Source organism: Prunus mume, linkage group LG8 (assembly GCF_029339155.1).
Source record: "Prunus mume cultivar Tortuosa linkage group LG8, ASM2933915v1, whole genome shotgun sequence".
In the NCBI taxonomy this organism is placed as follows: domain Eukaryota; kingdom Viridiplantae; phylum Streptophyta; class Magnoliopsida; order Rosales; family Rosaceae; genus Prunus; species Prunus mume.
Window position 1 is genome coordinate 20,548,699 of NC_142705.1, and position 19,620 is coordinate 20,568,318.

The window sequence follows — 19,620 nt, forward strand, 5'->3', positions numbered from 1 at the left end:
TTTTCCCTTTTGTTTGTCCAACCAGCGCTTGTATCTTCTGCAATCTCTCTTTAAATGTCCAAATTTCTTGCAGAAGAAACACTTCAAACCCATCGGACCCGTGCCCTTTGCGCACTCATCTTTCCTTTGCTCGCTTATCTGTGTTCTTGTTTTTGGTCCATTCCTTTGGTTTAAACTTAGTATCCTGCACCAAATACACTTGTTCTTTTCCTTTGTCCTTTCGATACTTTGTTCTTCCTGCACACATATACCTATCAAATCAAACAGTGACCATATCTCCTTCTGAGCAATATAAGTAGTTTTCAGTTGTCTAAAAATGCTAGGTAGAGAATTAATAGCAAAGTGCACCATCATGGTTTCATCCACATGGACTTTTAGAGCCTTCAGCTTGTTTCCTATCTCAACCATGTTCAGAATATGAGTTCTTATGCAGCCTTCTCCATTGTATTTCATATCTATCAGTCAGCTGGCTCATGAGTGTACCAATTTCAGCTTTCTTGGATCCTTGGAAGTTTTCTGCAATAGCTTCCATGAATAGCTTAGCACTCTCAGTTTCAATAATACTGCCTCTGACCTCTTCTGAAATAGACCTCCTCATGATCAGAATTGCCATTTTGTTGGCCTTAATCCACTTTGCATATTTAGTCTTAGTCTCAGCAGATGCATTAATCGCAGGTGCTGATAGAGCTTCATCAAGAAGAACCATCTCATAATCCAGAAGTCCAAGAGCAATTTCCACATCTTCTCTCCATTTCTTATAATTTGAGCCAGTGAGAGTTCAAATCGAGTTATGATTGACTGTACATGTTTAAAACAAGATAAGCACTCTATATATAAATTTCCCCAGAACTTTAATCAAACATACTTAATCACATCTTTGGACAATGATTCAAGCATGCTTATTGACACTGGAAAACGAGTAGATGTGGATTTCCTGAGCAAAAGATCTTCTACATCTTTAGACAGAAGAAAACCTTTCACTAATCCATATCTATCCATGTTCCATGTCGATCCACCATGATGCAAGACATATCAAACTGCTGACATCTTTGGACAGAAAGCCTTTCGACATGTTTTGCATCATGGTGCAAATTCTGATCATAAACCTTGAATATAGTGATCATGCAATGGTTGAGTCGCTTTGGCTTACTCAATCACGGCACAAGAACTGTAAGCAATGATCTGTAGAAAACTTTAAGAACATGATAAAGTTCATACTTTATACTGTTATCATGTTCATACTTTATAACTTAAAACTGTCAGTTATTTATTCTCAATTTTCCTGCACGAGTTTTGTTAGGTATAACATGATATAACGCTCTGATACCACATGTTAATTCCTTAAAGCCATAACATGTTTAACACTAACCTGAGTCTGACATGGTGTTGGCGCAAGGGTGGATGATGCTGGAACAGATTGGCAGTGCAAGGAATAGAAGTTCTTCTCCGAGAATCCGATTCTTATAGCTATAACTCGATGGGTGAATTTCTGTTTAGCTGTGTTGTGTTATTCGGATCTAGGAGGGAGCCTTCTATTTATATGCATCTCTCTAAGTGTCTTGCCCATCAAGAAACACTTAGAGATATCCTTCATGCTATAGGATTAATCCATTCCAATCCTTGTAGAACTAGGAACCCTTAAGCCTTCATTATTCTTATTGAACACTGTTTGAGGCTTGCCTAATCGAGATAGGTTTTGAGTTCCTAATAAACAATAAGTCTTTGTAATCCTAATTTGATTAGAAGATCACTTTAGTAGGTTTAATGTAATAAACCTTCTTACATTTATTTGAAAAAAGAGCGTTTTCCATCTGACGCTTATAATAAATTGAAGGAAAAGAAAATTGGTCGATGTCGAATTTTGGAAAAGATCAATGACAATGCTTACAAAATCGAGCTACCTTCGACTATTGTACCCATCCTACTTTTAATGTGCAAGACTTGTCTGAATATCTTGGCGAATTCGATTCAAACTCGAGGGCGAGTTTCTTCTCACGAGGGGAGTATGATGCAGTGCATTAAGGGAGATGTTTAATGACTGATCCATTATTGGGTAATTGGAAAGTCGAGAAGTCTTGGGTGGTGCAAGGGAATAAATTCAGTTCCATGTGGTTTCTAGTATGATACATGTATCGTAGTTAATAGTTGAGTCCTTTCATTAGCTTTTGTTTTAGCTTAAATAAGGGTCTGTAGGCTTCTGTGGGGATAATCAATTATTAAGATTTTCAATTGTAATGTCAAATAGAGCTATACACTTTCTATTATCAAAGACTTATTCTCTTTGAGCGTCTCATGTAATTTCTAGCTATTTCGCATTAGCACTTTGTGTTTCATCACATTTCAATGTTAGCGTCCTCAAGGTCTTGACAGAACACTTTATAAGCTTCTAAATCACGAAGCTTTTCAACAAGTAACTCATAACTTCAAACGAAAGATACATATCACTGAAATCTCTGATTAATTCATTGAGGAATGAACATTATACAAAGACCAAAATCCAAATGTGTCAAAATATTGCTAGTTTTGTGTTCAAACAATTAGTACCCATTATACTGTATTTAGAGGTTGTTTTTGAGTTTTTTTTAATAATTTTTTTTTTGGGTTTTTATGGAATTGGCTGGTTCCAATTTTGAATTGCATGCATTTTGGGTTCTTAAGACATCGACCACCTGAGATGGTTTGAACTTTGGAGGCATGGCTTCTTCGGTGGTGCTCTGGGTTTCTAGGGGTTAGGGTTTTAGAGGGAGGATGCTGGGTGTCGCCGGAAAATTCACATTGGAGGCTGAGTTTTGAGGGTGTTTGTTGCTTGGGACCCAACCCAAATAACGAGGAGAGAGAGTATCACTTTTTTTTCCCTAACTATTTTAGTTTTTAATAATAATAATAATAATAAAAGTAAATCACTTGATTTTTTGAATGAAAAAGTGGATGAAATTTGAAAAAATTAATAGCAAGGGCTAAATTAGTTGTTTTAATAAATTCAAGTGCAAAATTAGCTGATTTTTTAGTTCGGAGGGTTAAATCCAAGGGAGGAGGTAAAACAGTTGAAAATCATACATGTGTGTATGGCTCGTCAATGGGCCGGGCTGGACTTTAAAAAGGAGAGAGAAAATATAGGGCCAAGGCGGGCTGAATTTTTAGAAAATTCAAAGCCCAGCCCGACCCATGGCCCGAGCAAGAAAGCCCATCGGGCCGGGCCTCAACAGGCCGACCCATGACTCGGGCCTCAACGGGCAGACCGAGCTTTCTTGAGCTTAATTGGGCGGGTGGACTTGACACTCAAGCCTAGCCTAGCCCAAGGCGGCGGGCATCTCAAAGCCATAATGGGCGGACAGGCCCTATCACCCATGAGCCCACAGGTCAAATGATGAGGCCCACATGTGTGTGAGTTTTCCTCACCTTGTTAACTTTAGCCCAAAAAAAAAAAAAAAACCATTAAAAAAATCTCAAAAACATAAGGGCCTATTCGTTTATGTTTTAAAGGCCCGTTTTGTTTTTAAAAAAAAACAGAGCAAAAACATGTTCGTAAATAAAAATAGAAAACATCAAAAACGTTTTCATAAAATGAGTTGGACTTCACATTTACTTCTACAAAACAGAAAAAGATGTTTTTGTTCTCCCAGAAAACAAACGCTCAAAACAGACTTCGCTCAATCTCTCTCTCAATTTTCTCTCCCTATCAATCGTTCTTCTCTCCTCCTCGCTCACCCTTCTCTTCTTTCCCCCTTTCTTGACCACTCTTCTCTCTGGCTTGGCTCACTCCTCTTTTTGGCAATAGTCTCTCTTCCCCTCTTCACCACTAAGGCATTTTGTTCTGTCTGATTGCTCCATCACCACAGACCACAGCTGCTCTTGGAAGATCTTGGTAATTTTCTATATTTTTCCTCTTTCTCTAGCTTTGGGTATTTTGTGCCTTTAGATCTAGGGTTTTTTGTTCATGGCTGTTCTAAAAATAAAAGTTGTATTCTGTAAATTAGGTTTCTTATACATCTAAAAATTACAGGGAAGAAGAAGAAGAAGAAGAAGAAGAGTGACGCATACCTCACATTAACTGAGGTAATTCCTCGTTTTTCTTCTCATTGGTGCTTCATTATTTATTTGGGCAATTTAGCTTTATAATTTTCTCAATTGGGTTCCTTGTTGTGCTTAATTTTGGGATCTTTGATAATGATTTTCATAGTTTTGAGTTGGGTTTTGTATATGGTGGGCAAACCCACGAGTTGATATAATGAAATTATGGCATGATAATTTTTTTGCAAAGGAAGCAAACTCACGAGTTGATATAATGAAATTATGGCATGATAATTGCTTTAAAAAATCGCATGATAATGGATACCAAAGCCCTTGGCTTTATGCCATTATTAATGGAGATATATCTTGTAGTGTATTTTTTTGGGATCTTTGATAATGATTTTCATAGTTTTGAGTTGGGTTTTGTATATGGTGGTCTGTTTTTCAGTTTACTTTTGGAAGGAGCTGAAGCGATAACAGAGCAGAAGAACAACGACAAAAACCTCACATTGACTGAGGTAATTCCTCTGTTTTCTTCTCTTTGGTGTTTCATTATTCATTTGGGCAATTTAGCTTTGTAATGTTCTTAAATGGGTTCTTTTTTGTGCTTAATTTTGGGATCTTTGATAATGGTTTTCAAAATTTTGAGTTGGATTTTGTAATTGCTCATACCTGTAATTGAAATCAGAATAGTGATAAAAGATGAACTTTTATATGCACTTTTGTGTTTTGTGTTTGTGTATGTGTTAGAGAGAGAAATAGAGCATAATTGAACCAAATTAATGGCCACAAAATATAGCCTAACAATCAACAGACTAATCCCATAAACCAATAATAATTGGCTAGTTCATGTTCCCTATACTCCACGCCAAGTCAGCAAACTCAATTGAGTGGAAACATAATTCACAATTTGATTTAAGGATAGGTAACACCAAAATGTTCATATTTTTTATGCAAAAAATGTACCACTGGAGCAAGGACAATATATGTTTTCATATTGAATTTTTCTTTGTATTTATTTATTTAAAGGATATGCTTTCTTATTCATAAATATGTGATTCATATATGTGGTGATGATATGTGCGATGTTCTTAAATGCAATAAATTATTGGATTGTCTTAATTGTTTTTTCTTTACAAGGATATGGCTCCTAAGAATGTTGATGGTGAGGAAAAAGTACAATGGCCTTCCAAACATGAAGAGTTTTTTATACATATATTGCATGATCATGTGAAGAAGGGTGACTTGCAAGCATCAACCTTTAAAACGAAAGTTTGGTCTGAAATAAGCGAGGAGTTGTTAGCAAAATGTGGAAAAAAATGCACTGTTAAGCAACTTAAGTCTAAGTTTAATAGGTTGCGAATTGCACATCGTGAGTTCTCGGACCTAATTGAGCATACTGGATTTGGGTGGGATCCTAATGCTAACACAGTCACAGCCTCAGAGGATGTTTGGGCTAGTTACATTAAGGTATACCAAGCCTTTATTTAAGTTTTTTTTTTCACTTCACTTCACATACTTAAGTGAATTGCTTATGATGTCTGAGTATAATATTTGTCATGGTTTGTAGAGTAAGCCAAGAGCGAAGCAATATCGTACTCAAGGTTTAGTGCACTATCAGCTTTTAGGGGAGATATTCAACACCACTACTGCAACCGGTCAGTTGCGTTATGCCTCTAATCAACTTCCTCCTAACTCAGATGAGGAGCGTGAGTTAGAGAACAATTTCCTTAACACTGGTGTTCATATTGATGTTGACTTGGATGATGATGGTTTTAACCTAGAAACTGATCATGGTAAAGGAAAAAGAAAGAGTGTAACTACTACCCCACCTGAGCGTCGTTCAAAGAAATGGGATAAAATGGAATCCTATTTGGAGGTTTGCAGTGAAGTTATGAGTCAAAGATTGCAAACAATTCAAAAGGAAAAGAGTGTTGAGGCATCTAGCACCTCCAAGGAGATGTATTCTATTGAAGAATGCATTGGAATTGTTGAAGAAATGGGAGATATTGATAATGACACATTCAACAAGATGCTAGAAAAAATTGTGCTTATTGAATGGAGAAAAATATTTGTTACAATGTCGGATGCTAGGAGGAGATCTTGGTTAGCTAGTCTTTAGGAATACTAGTATGATTGTGGTTTCTCTTTAGTTGAGATTATGAATTTCTTTTATATGTTTTTTAGTTTATGAATTTCTTTTATATGTTATGGATTATGTGTTATTTGAGTTTATGGATTATGTGTTATTTGAGTTTATGAATATCTTTGATATGTTATTATATTAATGGATAGTCCTTGTGTTCTTTTATATTTGAATAGTATGGTTGTGGATATGTTATTATTGTTTCAATGTTAGTGATGATTACTTCATTTGAATATTTGAAGGTATTAGACATGTCTACTAGTAATGGAGACAATAACTCAGATAGTGATTCAGATATGGAAGAACTTGAAGAAATGGCACATCATATGCTAATATGTATGAATATTTATGAATATTGGCAATCATATGTTGATAGGACTCCTTGCCATAATTCAGTTTTATCGGGGCATGAATATGTTCAAGAGTTGTTAAATGGAAATCCGGATAGAATATATGACTCATTTCGCATGGACAAACATGTATTTTTAAGGTTATGTCAAACCCTTGAGACTTTAGATCTTTTACACCATGATAGACATGTGGGTATTCAAGAAGCAGTTGGTATTTTCTTATTTATAGTTTCTCATAGTATTCGAATGCGAGTTGCGGCTGAGCGTTTTCAACGATCTAAAGACACAATTCACAGACAATTTAAGCGTGTGTTGACAGCATTATGTGGATTATCACCACGTATTATACGCCCAAGTAGTAGAGGGGAAACACCGCCCGAAATCTTGAATAGCCCAAAGTATTATCCTTATTTTGAGGTGAGGAAATATTTTGTTTTATTTTGCAATTGATCACATGATACTATATATATCATTTAGTTATTTTTATTATTTAACATAGTAACTTTTCAATATATTGTAGAAGTGTATTGGTGCAATTGACGGGACACATGTTGCTGCTTGGGCACCAGCACAAAAACAAACCTCATACCGTGGTAGAAAGGTTCTTATTACTCAAAATGTTATGTGCGCATGCTCTTTCGATATGATGTTCACATTTGTTTACACCGGATGGGAAGGGACTGCAAATGATTCTAGAGTGTTCACAGATGCAGTGTTGAGGCCAGAGAATGAATTTCCTTTTCCAGAGGAAGGTATGAATAAATATAAAAAATTAAATTGAATTTATTACTAACATTATTATCACATTCAAATAACGAATTAATTAACAGGATATTACTATGTTGTGGATGCTGGGTATACAAATATGCCTGGATTCTTGGCACCTTACCGAGGTGAGAGATATCATTTGCGTGATTATAGGGGACCGCGTCGAGCACCAAGAGGTCCTATAGAATTATTCAATTATAGGCATTCTTCATTACGTAATATAATTGAGCGGTGTTTTGGTGTGTTGAAAGCTCGTTTTCCAATTTTGAAATTGATGCCCAATTATCCTCCACGTAGGCAACGACGTATCCCCATTGCATGTTGTGTGTTACATAATTTTATCCGAAGAGAAGCACGTCGTGATAGGTTGTTCGAAGAGTTTCAAGTAGAAGACATCATTGTTGAGGGTGAAGATATGGCTACACCAAATTTAGATATGTCTCCGGAAAATATTGCACAAATGACCAACATTAGAGATAAGATTGCACAAGATTTGTGGCGTGATTTCACCCAAGGCTCTTGATTATATTATTGTAATTTTTAATTTTTATTATTATTAATTTTTTTCTTGTGTGTCAATGAACAAGTTTTTGTAATATTTGGTCTAGAAGCCAATGAATGTTTCAATCGACTAATTTAAACTAAGCCAAATGCATAGATATATCACTTTTTCTTAAATCTAACTTAATCCAAGCTCTTTAATTTTAGTAAAATAGATCAAACGAGAAAAACATGTTTGGTGTGCATAATAAAAAAGGTGTTGGACTAATTACATACATAAATGTGTGAAAATGTTAGTTTAAAAAATAAAATAAAATCCTCTTACCGAACGCATATTCACTATTTTTTGTCATTTTCACAAATTACTGCCAGACGCATTTTCACTGTTTTTGTTCTTTGAAAACAGTTTTTAACTAAGCTACCAGACGCGTTTTTGTTCTCTGAAAATGCGTTTTCATTTTCTCGTTTTCATTCTACGAAACATTCTCAAAACGCTTCTCAAAACGCTACAGACGCTAAAATTTCACAGCCTGCACAGATTGAGCGGGAGGGCAGATGTCGATAGAGGGATTAAAAATTAAAATCTAAAAACCGCTAGAAAGCTACGCACAGAGGATTTATTTGAAAATAAAAATAAAAAATCTTCGGAGGGCAGAAAAGAGTCGCCCGTTACAATATAATTTGGTAAATTCGATTGAGGAACTGACCTGAGTTGAGCTTGAGCATTTTCACAAGTGGGAAGAAGTGTGAGCACAGAAGAGGCACGACGAAACCCTAGTCGTCGCCAAACTCCAACACAAGGAAGAAATGCCTTCCTTTCCTCATCCTGGTTCTGTCTCCATATGCGAAATCAATCGCGACCTCAGTATGAACAAACCTCTCTCTCTCTCTCTCTCTCTCTCTCTCTCTCTCTCTACGTGTTTTATATGTAAATTGATATTCATATTATATATGCATATAATTTGCAGTCACTGCTGAGAGCCTCTCCGATGATGTAGCCAAGGACACTTATGGAAAGATTCTTGTGAGTAGTGAATCTTTTTTCAAATTCAGTTCTTAAATACATTGTACATTATTGATCGTGTTCATGTGGCATTGGAATTTGGGGGTGTATGTGAAATTTTTGTGTAGGGAATGGTATTCAGTCCGGTTCCGTTTCAGTCGGATCAGCTGGCGCGGCCACCGAGCCCCGAGCAGGACGACCAACAAGTTGCAACAACAGCTCCAACAAAGGGATTTCTACAAACTTTGCAGGGGATCCTCAACCGCTCTCTCACACCTCTCTTCCATCCTAATCATGTGTGTTGCATTTTCTTTTCTGTATTTACTAATCACCCAGTTGAACTTTTTTCCATTTGTGTGTGTATTTTTGCATGTGGCCCTTTTGGAAGAGTCATTACCTTACAATGGGAGTTGAGTTAGGCATTATCTAATTAAGCATTCAAATACCATGTTGAGTATGAGATTTATTGGGCAAGACAAACCAATAATCTGAGCGGAGTAGCAGTAATGCTAACCCAATATTTGGTTCGACTTCTGTTTCATGGCATCCAATATTTGTTGAAGAATCATCTCTGTTTGTGCCACGTTTCAGCCGCCCATTATTGTCAAGACATGTGCCCCTCAAAAGTCGTTGAATGTAGATATGACACATAAATTACAAATTCACCCTAATTATTCAGAAAGATAATAAAGTTTTAAATGCCATGTCCTGCATGTATCATGAAACTGTAGAGTTATGGCCTTGAGTCCATGTTGCCATAAGTAGTTTACATTATCTTATCAGTGTATTGGCAACCCTTGTTTAGCTCTGATTGCTTAGCTTGTTGTTAGTAGTTAAGCAGCAACAAGGTTGATATGAGAGACAACAGTTATGAAGAAAGTGCATAAAGACTTCTAGATGAGAAAGTGGTAAAAGGATTCTTAAATCTAGGTCCTTACTAACTGAACTTGTAGGTAAACTTGTTACCAGAAGTTGATCTTCAAGGAGTCAGCTGGCACCAACATAAACATATTATAGCATTTATATCTGGCCCAAATCAAGTTATAGTTCGTGATTTTGAGGATTCAGGTTAGATGCTTTACTAGTTAGTGGTTTCAACTGTATAAGTTGTTTCTCTGCTATCTTCGTTGGCTTGCCAATACAATTTATACTTCAACAGAGGGGAAGGAGCCGTGCATTTTGGCTAATGAGTCCCAGAGAGAGGTCAAGGTACTTGAGTGGAGGCCAAATGGTGGAAGACAACTTTCAGTAGCATGCAAGCAAGTATCATAGTTTCTGCATATCTACATTTTATGTATTTAGATGGGCTATATGATTGTAAGTCTGATTTTCTCTCATTGCATGGGATTTAATTTCAGTGGTGGAATTTGCATTTGGGCTGCTTCTTTCCCCGGAAGTGCAGCCTCTGTCAGATCTGGTGCTTCTTCGTTCTTGGGAACTCTCTCTAGAGGTTCTGGAGTCCGATATACTTTGGTGGATTTTCTTCGAAGTCATAATGGGGAACAGATTAGTGCACTGTCATGGAGTCCCGATGGAAGATATCCAAACAATCTCTGTTCTGGTTTTCAATTATGTTAAATTGATGAGACTCTGCATGAAAATATAGGCTTTCTTGCAATTTATCACTGTCATCTACATATGATTATTAAAAAATTTGAGAAAACTTTTTCGCTTTTGTTTACCTTTTGCATTTTGTTGCAGTAGTCCACATAAATTTACGTGCTCTATAGTATTATCGAATGACATCAATTTTCTTTCTATATACTAGGAAGGATAATATAGGATTTTGTCTCAAGTAGTAACAAAGGCCCTGTTTTCTTTGTATTGAAAAAGAGCCTTTGTTTTCACCTTCAGTTTTGTTCAGTAGTGCTATATGTGATTTCCTTGACGTGTATTTACATATTTGGCATCTGGCTCTTATGAGAGCTCGTCATTTACCATATGGGATGTTGCTCAAGGTATTGATCATATATTACCTGCTACTTCCACTCGTAATGTGTTCTCTAGTTTTCTGGTGACTTTGTTGGCTATTGCTTGACATTGTGTTATGTTTTCTGCATGTTAAAGCTTGTATGTTTGCTTATCATCGTTAGCATGTTAATTACTACATTACCACCAGACATTGTTTCTTGTTTTTTTGCATGTTAAAATTGATGTTTGCTTATCATCATTAGCATGTTAATTACTAAATTACCACAACCATTCTAGTTTTGTTTGTCCAAATAACTTGATCTTACTTACACTTTACTTAACAGCAACCTCAAAGTATTTGTCACTTGAGTTGCATATACCGTTGTAGAACTGATGTTGGTTTCTGAGAACTATTAATTAATCCTTTTTTTATGAATGATTTGGTATGTACTGTGAAGATTGGGAAAAAAACAATGAGAAGATAAGGGCTCCATTCATGATTGCTTTGTAACAACTTGCATGTGATTTTCTTTTCAATAATGAATTTTGAATTGGTATATTTTACCAAGGTGCTTTTGCTTGTATTTTAGATGCTTTTGAAAAAAAAATAAAAATTTAGGAAGTGCTTTCTATAAGCTACTTGTGCTTGAGCAGGCAATGAAATATTATACAAATATTGATAGTGTTTTCTTTGCTTTCCTTTTAAGAAGCAATGAATTGTGGTTTGGTATATTTTACTGAGGTGCTTTTTCATGTGCTTTTTGCTGTGTTTTAAGTGCTTTCAAAATTATTTTAGAAAGCTCTTTCTAAAAGCTGCTTATGCTTGAGCAGACTCTAGCATTATTGAGTTAATATTTGTGTTTCTTTCTCTACTGCACCCCTCTATCCAAAATCTATTAATTTTTATTTTTTTGATGAGTGATGAGATTGTCTAACTTTTTTGAAGCAGAAAAAGTAAACTCTACTTTTGGAACATATGATTTCATTTTTTGTATTTGCTTTATCAGGGCTTGGGACACCCATTAGACGAGGACTAGGTGGCATATCAATGCTGAAGTGGTCGCCAACTGGAGATTACTTTTTCTCAGCAAAATTGTACTTTCTTCTTCGAGTAATTGCACTTTGATTTGGTTTGTCCCGCTCTTAGTTGAAGCTGGTTCATAAGATGATCATTCTGTTCTTTTACAGTGATGGAACATTTTATCTCTGGGAGACAAACACATGGACATCTGAACCATGGTCTTCAACTAGTGGCTTCGTCAAGGTAAAGAAAAATGAATGTTCATAATTTGTTGATGCATAGAATTTTTATTTAAAGTGATGACCCATGTAGCTAAAAAAAAAACATTTTGATGATTCAGCTGTCAGCCTATGGAATTTTTCCCGTCATTATGTGTTGCATATTAAAATGCTCACTTCAAGAATCCCTCCAAGTTTCTCAAAGTTTAGACTACCCGGCCTTTTACACCTCTCAAAACTCTGTACCCCCTCTCTCTCCTCGCTCTCTCTCTTCCTCACTCTCTCTCTCTCGATCCATCTCCACCATATGTTAATCCCTCACTCATCAAGCTCATTTAAAAGCACATTCGGATTTAATTGAACAGAAAGTTCTATATTGATTGGAAATTTCACTTATTTTAATATATTTTTTATACTCGTTGTGTCCTCTTATAGGGAGCATCATGGGATCCTGATGGGCATATGATACTTCTTGCTTTCTCTAAATCTTCAACATTGGGTTCCATTCACTTCGCTTCGAAGCCTCCATCACTTGGTAAGCGAGCTTACTTACAAGTTTTATGTTTGAGTCCGTTGACATATAGTGCCTTTTGGATTCCTCCTAAAACCAAAATCCCAACTGTAAGGGAACAAATCTGGATTTGTACAATTTGCAATAGACATTCCATGATAACTTGATAACCTATATAATCTTGGAAAAGTATCTGCCAAAGAACTCTCCCCATGACCAAATATCCTCCCAGAATCTCACATTAACCGCTTCTCCCAACTACCAATTTACAGCAGCTCTGAAAAGCGTCGTATCCTCTAGAAATGCCCTTCCAAGTATTCCTGCAACTTCCCTTATAATAGACAATTAGAGTCGGCCCTTAACTAAGCAAACAGGCTGTAAATTGCATACATTGACTAAAGTATCTAATGCAATAGCACTATCTCATTTGGTTTTCTGTTGAAACGTGAAATTTTATGGCATTATTCAATGACTTTAGTAGAAAACAATAAGTAGTCTGATTTCTTGCCTATAAATTTTCTCGTTGATTTCAACCTGATTATTGAATTTGCACCTATGATGTGAAACACACAAGATTCTCAAGGGATTACCTATTTTAGCTTTCTTTCAAAAGAGCGAAAATTGTCTGAATACATTTCCTTAGTGTTTGCAGTGCGCACTTTGGACGTTTCATATGTACTGATATTTTTTCTAAGGAAGTATTTCCGTGTACACACTGATCCTTTTTACAGATCAGTGATGCAATGGTTAAAAGAACTTGCAAAATTTGATTTTCAAATGAATGTCAATAGTGTCATGATGGATAACAGTTTTTGAGAAGCAATTGAAAAATGTATTTCGATTCTTACTGGTAAAGTCATGATTGTAACTTTCAGATGCGCACTTATTACCTGTTGAGCTACCAGAGATTATGTCCTTAACAAACAGGTAAACAGTAATCTTTTGTTGCTGTTTTAATATTCTCTATATTTTGATTGCCCTATGAGTGTTTGATCAACCATTTGTCATTTAATGGGGTTTCTTTATCAGAACTGTATTATATTGTTGCTTTAACAGAGTTAAGAGTTAATTGCAAAAGACATTTTTATTTGGCATGATTTCTTGATAAGTTGGTTTCTGGAAGTGAGCTAATTGGATTTCTTAATTTTTTTTTTTTAATAGTATCCATGGTAATTTGCCGTAATTTCTAGACTGTCTAGTAGCACGACCATCGGCCTTTATTTGGTGGTCTCTGGTGAAGTTAGTTTCTCAACATTTCTTTTCTGGAGTGCTTATAATGCATGCAACAATTTTTTTTGAGAAGAAACGAAATTTATTAAGCAAAAGAACACGGAGGTGGATAAGGCAACCACAACCGAAGAAGAACAACAACACAAAAAGAAACAAACAACACCAACCCCTCCCAAACTAACCGGGAGGAACAAGCCAATAAACCACTGAAACAACACACCCCCCAACCCTCAAATAACCACTGCTGCCATCTTTAGTGATCATCCATTCATCATCTTTACCATCCCTTGCAATACCATTACAGTGCTCTGTGCTGCCATGTAGGAGTACCCAAAGCCAATCCATTTGCTACTCTTGCCTTCTGAAAACAGAAGAAAAACTGAAAAGGAAAGAAGAAGAAAAAGTTACTAAAGCCGACATGATGAAGCCATCCATATTGCCTGATTTTATCCATAAGTAAATAAGTAGATATATAAAATTCCAATTTACATTCTTTTTCTGTTCCTCTCTTGTTCATAATTATGTTCCTGCCTTGTGCTTTCTGCTTCACATGGGACGGGGACGCTACTAAAATTCTCCATGAGGATTGATCAGACTAAACAATCCTCAAACTAAGAATTGCAGAAAAGCTTTATAGTTTGTTATTTTAAATTACAGTTGCAAGTTAAAAACCTCAGTGTGTATATTTTGCAATACATACCACTTGTACGTGAAGAAAGTTCTGATAAGTCGTTATTTCCTCCAGTCAGACCATTGAGAAGATAGCTTGGGATGCTTCAGGAGAGCGTTTGGCTGTATCTTTTAAAGATGGTGATGAGTTATACAGAGGTCTTATTGCCATTTATGATGTTAGAAGGACTCCTCTAATATCTGCATCTTTGATGTGAGTTGATTATACTCTTTTTTTTTTTTTCTTGTTCTCATTTTTGGCCAAATGCTGAGTATTGTTATCTAATCATTGATTTAATATTGTTGTTTGCTGACAAATATAACTTGATATCAATTTATCTGGTACTTATGATTTATACCATATATGAATTCAGTGGGTTTATTAGAGGACCTGGGGACAATCCAAAGCCGTTGGCATTTTCATTTTATGACAAGTTTAAACAGGGACCCTTGCTTTTTGTGGTAAGTCCTACTTAAATGTTCTGTTTATCTCCCCATGTACTTGGAATTTTTCTGTTAATTTTATTTCCATATCTGTACATGCTTTGTTTTTAGTTATATTTATTTTTAATTGTAATGATCAGTAACAATCATTTCTGGAAAACAAATTATGCAATTCTGGACTAACTCATGCTCGCTTTTGCAGTGCTGGAGTAGTGGATTTTGCTGTACCTACCCTCTCATATTTCGTTCCCATGTTCTTCCCTAGTTTGTTCCTGATTTGCTCTATACGGTACCAGCACTGGATTTTCCAGACCTGACAGATTTTGTAAAGTCAAAACATTGTTGAACTAGCATTCTAAAAATATTTTCAATCTGGACCACATGGATTTATATCATAAGAATTTATAAGATTTGAAAGGGCCTGGTGCATGGATGCACCCACTGTTATAGACCATTGGATGAATAGTTGGTGGTGTGGAGTTATCCACACCGTTGAGTTATGGTAAATGATTTGTAAGAACTTGAAACAATTGTTTGCCATATATGTTATTTTCTGTAGAGTATTTTAAATCATATCATTTACTACTGAAAGCAAATTAATTCTCTTTTATTTTCACCCATCCCATAGAAAAGTTGTCAAACTTTAACTTTTTTAATTTTATTTTTAATCATAGTAATGATTTGTTACTTTGTCTTGCACAAATATCTACAGAAGATTATGAGTTAATTTGGAGTGCTTAGTAGGAATAAATATGATTTTGTATTATTTTTAATTACGTGTAAGAACAATTGATTCGGACTTCTCCCATTGAGATATTAATTCCAGTTATAGTGTTATTTTAATCAACCAAGCAACAACCATAAATATATACATCGATCTCGTTCATGCAGTGTGAATGAAATTCAATTCAAAGTACACTTACCAGACTAACAATGTGAATGCATTAACGTAGGGCCCGCCTGGCCATTAAAGTTCTATTCACAAAAGTTATGTCAGAGACCCTAAGCTTGGCCCATAAGCCCGAAATTTTCACAAGTCTTCTTGTCCATTAATCTCAAGTCTCAAATCAATTTTTGGCCACTTGCATCTTGAAAATTAGTGGCCAACTTAATTTCTAGCAGTAACATATGTATGATATGTTTTGGTCTTCTGTCTATGAATGTGTTAAACATGTTACAAGGATATAAAATCATTTAAATAAGAAAGAATCCGATCTCAAATTGAAAGGATGTGCCAAAAATGAATACAAGCTCTTCTTTTTAGCATACCAGCAACATCCGACTTCAAAAAGATAAGTCACTGTGATGGCAATATGCAGAACTTGATTGTAAATCTTTTAAGTCTTTAAAGTGATTTCTTAAAAATGTGCTTTTGGTGGAAATAAAGAGTCCAAGTCTTTAGAGTCAAGCCTCTAAGTGACGACGCGAAGTTCGATTAAACGACACCCTTTATTTTCCTTGTTCGATTCATACAAGCTGTGTGTCAATTAGTTTTTTTTTTTCTTTTAAAATTTTAAAAAGAGAAGTTGTGTCCTGCATGAATTAAGAACCAGGTTTTTATTTTGATTTTGAATTTTAATTTTTTTTAATATGAAAAAAATTAATTTACTATATTATCCTTATTTATTGAAAGTTTTAATACTTAATAAATTCTTTAATCAAGGACAATTTTTAGTATTTTGAATGTTTCACTATTATCTACCTGTGCCTTTATACATCGGTAAATATGTATTTTTTTGTAAGGAATTATATAGTGGGAATTTTCTTTGGTAAATGATTTGTAACTTGTTTTGTTTGTAAGAACTTGATTTGGGACATCTCCAAACATTTATGTCGAGAGTCAATTAACTTTGTTTCTTTTCTTTTATGCATCTCATAGATTGCAACCTTATGCAAAAGTCACAAATAATCCATGTGGTTTTACCTTGATGGTTAGGGAGACCATCTTTACAGACCAGCTTGTGCATCATCTCTCTAATAGATGTGAAGTGAATACAAAATGAAGGACACTTTGACTTCCTTGCTCCGAAACTTTAGCGATCAGATTCAGCACTAAATATACTCCTTCCTACTTAAGAATTGCAAGATCATCACTATAAATTATAATATGAGAAATTTTTAAGAGTAATCGTAACACCACATGTAATATTAATTTATCTTATTTTTAATATGTGATTGGTGGAAGATTTATGCTTTACTATATAAGTATCAATAAATATATACGTACAATAATAATATTGGGTTGGTAGACATATGTTTCAATTAAGTCAAGGTCCATATTTGCAAGAAGATAATTATAGCTTGTGCCCCGCCTTGGATGGGAGACAAATTTAAAAAATTGAGTGGACATTGAAAGGCACCATTACCAACCATCTCAAGTCAAGTCAAGTCGAGTCAACAACTGCAAGACAATAGTGAGAAAGAGTTTGGTGTGTGTAGGAAGGCAAATCACCATCTCAATTCTCAAGTCTAGTCTAGGTTAACAGTTGTGTGGGAAGAAAATTAAGAAATATTTGGCCAAATTTTGAGTAGGTACTATTGTCTCGCCAAAATTTGCTCCAATGCACCAAAATAAATAAATAAATAAATAATTCAGTTCCACTTAGTGCACCCTCAAAAAATTTCCCCAATATAAAATTAGAAATTATTGAAATAAGAAGAAAGAAAAAAGAAAAAGTGATTATCTGATTTGTATACTCTTCAATGTGCAACTTGTTTTTGTTTATCAAGTCAATCAATATAGTATGATCCAAACTAATTGAAAACTCCAAATTTATTCAATTACTTAAGTCAAGTCAATGCCTAACCACTTAATTGCATCATGGGAATTACAATTAGTGTCTAACTTAATTTGTAGCAGGGGTTGCAAAACACCCACTAGTGTAGTGGTTTGGAGCAAATGCTCCCTCTGGGATAGATCCTCCATTTGAGTCATAGCATTTGTGTAGTGTGTGTGAGTTTAGTGTGCTATTGCCCCTCTTAATAGGAAAGGTCCTAAAAAAATAATTATAATAATAATAAACCTTTTGGAAGGAAAAATTCCAAATTATTTGTAGAGGCTGTTCCTGGAGAATTCGTGCATCATTGAACTAGACCGACATTGCTCATCATCTGACTAAAAGTTGGTTGGTTAGCATCGTAAAAGTAAAAAATTCATGTGGTCCTTTCAAATCTTATAAATTTTTATGATATAAATCTTTTAAAATACAAACGTAAAAAATCCTAATTATAAAAATCTTCAAAAAAAAATCTTATAAGTCATTACATTCCTAAATAGTCTTTTAAAATCGACTGGACTTATTTATCCATAAATAGTCCTTTAAAATCTCAATTGAATACACCCCCTAATTTTATGCTAGATATTTTTTGTTTTAAGTTGTTAGATTATTCTGAAATGTAGATAAATACGTGGAGTATAAATGTAGAGATTCAGAATCTGAAGCAAACCAACCCAGGTCGATTACCAGGTTTTAGGCAAAAAGGCTCTGAAGAAATTGCCTTTGAACTTGATTATTTCCAATCAGTTGAAGTAGTTGTATTTAGATTGCAAAACTCAGTAGTTAAAGAGGCCAATAAATATGACATAATATGTATAATTCTAGGGTTGTAAAACTCAACAATTTCTTCGAAAAGAGGCCTATGTCTTCTTGGGGCCTTTGTATATATTTACTTGCGCCTAAACCCTAAACTGTTACATTGTAAAGAGCCCTATATCTTGCACAATTAAGCCAAATTTGATTATATAGTGTTTTCTAGCTGAGGAAAAAGAACCGACCAATAAAATTAAGGTTTTTATTTTATTTTTTTGGTTGTAGGATTGTTTTGTGTAGGCGCCTTGTTTTATTTTTTCCTATGGCCCCAAAAACTCAAGGTCAGCCTGTCCCTTGTCCACAAAAGTGGGTACCCCTAAGCCTAAAACCAAGGACAAAAACTTATATATCATGAGGATACCACATGCCAAACAAGGCTAGATATACTTGTACGACAATTCATTGTCTTAACCATGAATTATGGTCTTCTAATCATGTCAGGACTCGAGAGGTTTGCATGTTCAGGAAGTATACTCAGGCTTATCGGATTATCTCTGTATAAAAGCTATCCTAATTGAAATACAAGAGATGATAGAATTCCTAATTCTACGTGGATTGAAACAACTAATTCTAATGCAACTGGAACACTTGATTGCTCCTTGATGGGCAAGGCTTTCGAATGATGCATATATATAGGGTCCCTTCTCTAGCAACAACACACGCTAAAACAATTCTCCCCCCATCATAGAGAAATAGCATTGCAGTGTTGCATAGAGAAGAAGATCCTCTACAACCAATATGTCTGATCAAGGTTAGTGCTGAGTTATGAAAGTCTAGTACAAATTAATGTGGTATCAGAGCTCTAGGCTTTTGTTTCTTAATCTAATCCATGTCTTCGATAAAATCTGCATATAAGTTTTCTATTTTAATAAATAGTCACAATAATATGAATTTTCAAACAGTTTGCATATCTTATTTGTTTAAGTATGATCAAGGGCATAAAGTGTTACTGCTTGATCATATTGCAAAAGACTTTGATCAAGTTTTGGGATCTACTGTGCAAACTGAGTAAGCCATAGCTGATCAGTTTGTATGAGAGATTTCAAAACGACAGTTGGATCAAAAATTGCATCAATATAAGTAGCCTTCTGTATTTTTCTCCATCCACATATGGGAATTGTATAGATTGATAATGATATTGATGGAACAATCTGGACAACATACTGCATAAACTAGCAAGTTTCTCTACATCCACAGACATGAGATTTGTTGCAGGAAGTTTTGCGTAGTTTGCTATTTGGGATTTT

General features: G+C 35.1%; 3 protein-coding genes across 3 annotated transcripts; all 3 read left to right on the forward strand.

Annotated features, from left to right (window-relative positions):
- The first annotated feature begins 3,687 nt into the window (after positions 1 to 3,687).
- LOC107881695 (L10-interacting MYB domain-containing protein-like) lies at positions 3,688 to 6,305 on the forward strand. The gene is made up of 5 exons (XM_089043003.1): positions 3,688 to 3,865; positions 4,004 to 4,056; positions 4,460 to 4,529; positions 5,152 to 5,481; positions 5,582 to 6,305. Exons 4-5 carry the CDS (start codon positions 5,155 to 5,157, stop codon positions 6,131 to 6,133), a joined length of 879 nt encoding a protein of 292 aa, XP_088899129.1. The 5' UTR covers positions 3,688 to 3,865; positions 4,004 to 4,056; positions 4,460 to 4,529; positions 5,152 to 5,154; the 3' UTR covers positions 6,134 to 6,305.
- A 103-nt stretch (positions 6,306 to 6,408) lies between these two features.
- On the forward strand, positions 6,409 to 7,798 carry LOC103344213 (uncharacterized). The gene is made up of 3 exons (XM_008247836.2): positions 6,409 to 6,924; positions 7,028 to 7,259; positions 7,338 to 7,798. Exons 1-3 carry the CDS (start codon positions 6,409 to 6,411, stop codon positions 7,796 to 7,798), a joined length of 1,209 nt encoding a protein of 402 aa, XP_008246058.2.
- Positions 7,799 to 8,396: 598 nt separating this feature from the next.
- Positions 8,397 to 15,356, forward strand: LOC103339123 (aladin). Its single transcript, XM_089042405.1, has 14 exons — positions 8,397 to 8,641; positions 8,745 to 8,800; positions 8,908 to 9,075; positions 9,733 to 9,847; positions 9,939 to 10,038; positions 10,138 to 10,317; positions 10,679 to 10,737; positions 11,698 to 11,785; positions 11,879 to 11,954; positions 12,365 to 12,464; positions 13,316 to 13,367; positions 14,416 to 14,553; positions 14,714 to 14,801; positions 14,986 to 15,356. The coding sequence occupies exons 1-14, from the start codon at positions 8,584 to 8,586 to the stop codon at positions 15,046 to 15,048; spliced, it is 1,341 nt and encodes a 446-aa protein (XP_088898531.1). The 5' UTR covers positions 8,397 to 8,583; the 3' UTR covers positions 15,049 to 15,356.
- The last annotated feature ends 4,264 nt before the right edge of the window (positions 15,357 to 19,620 follow it).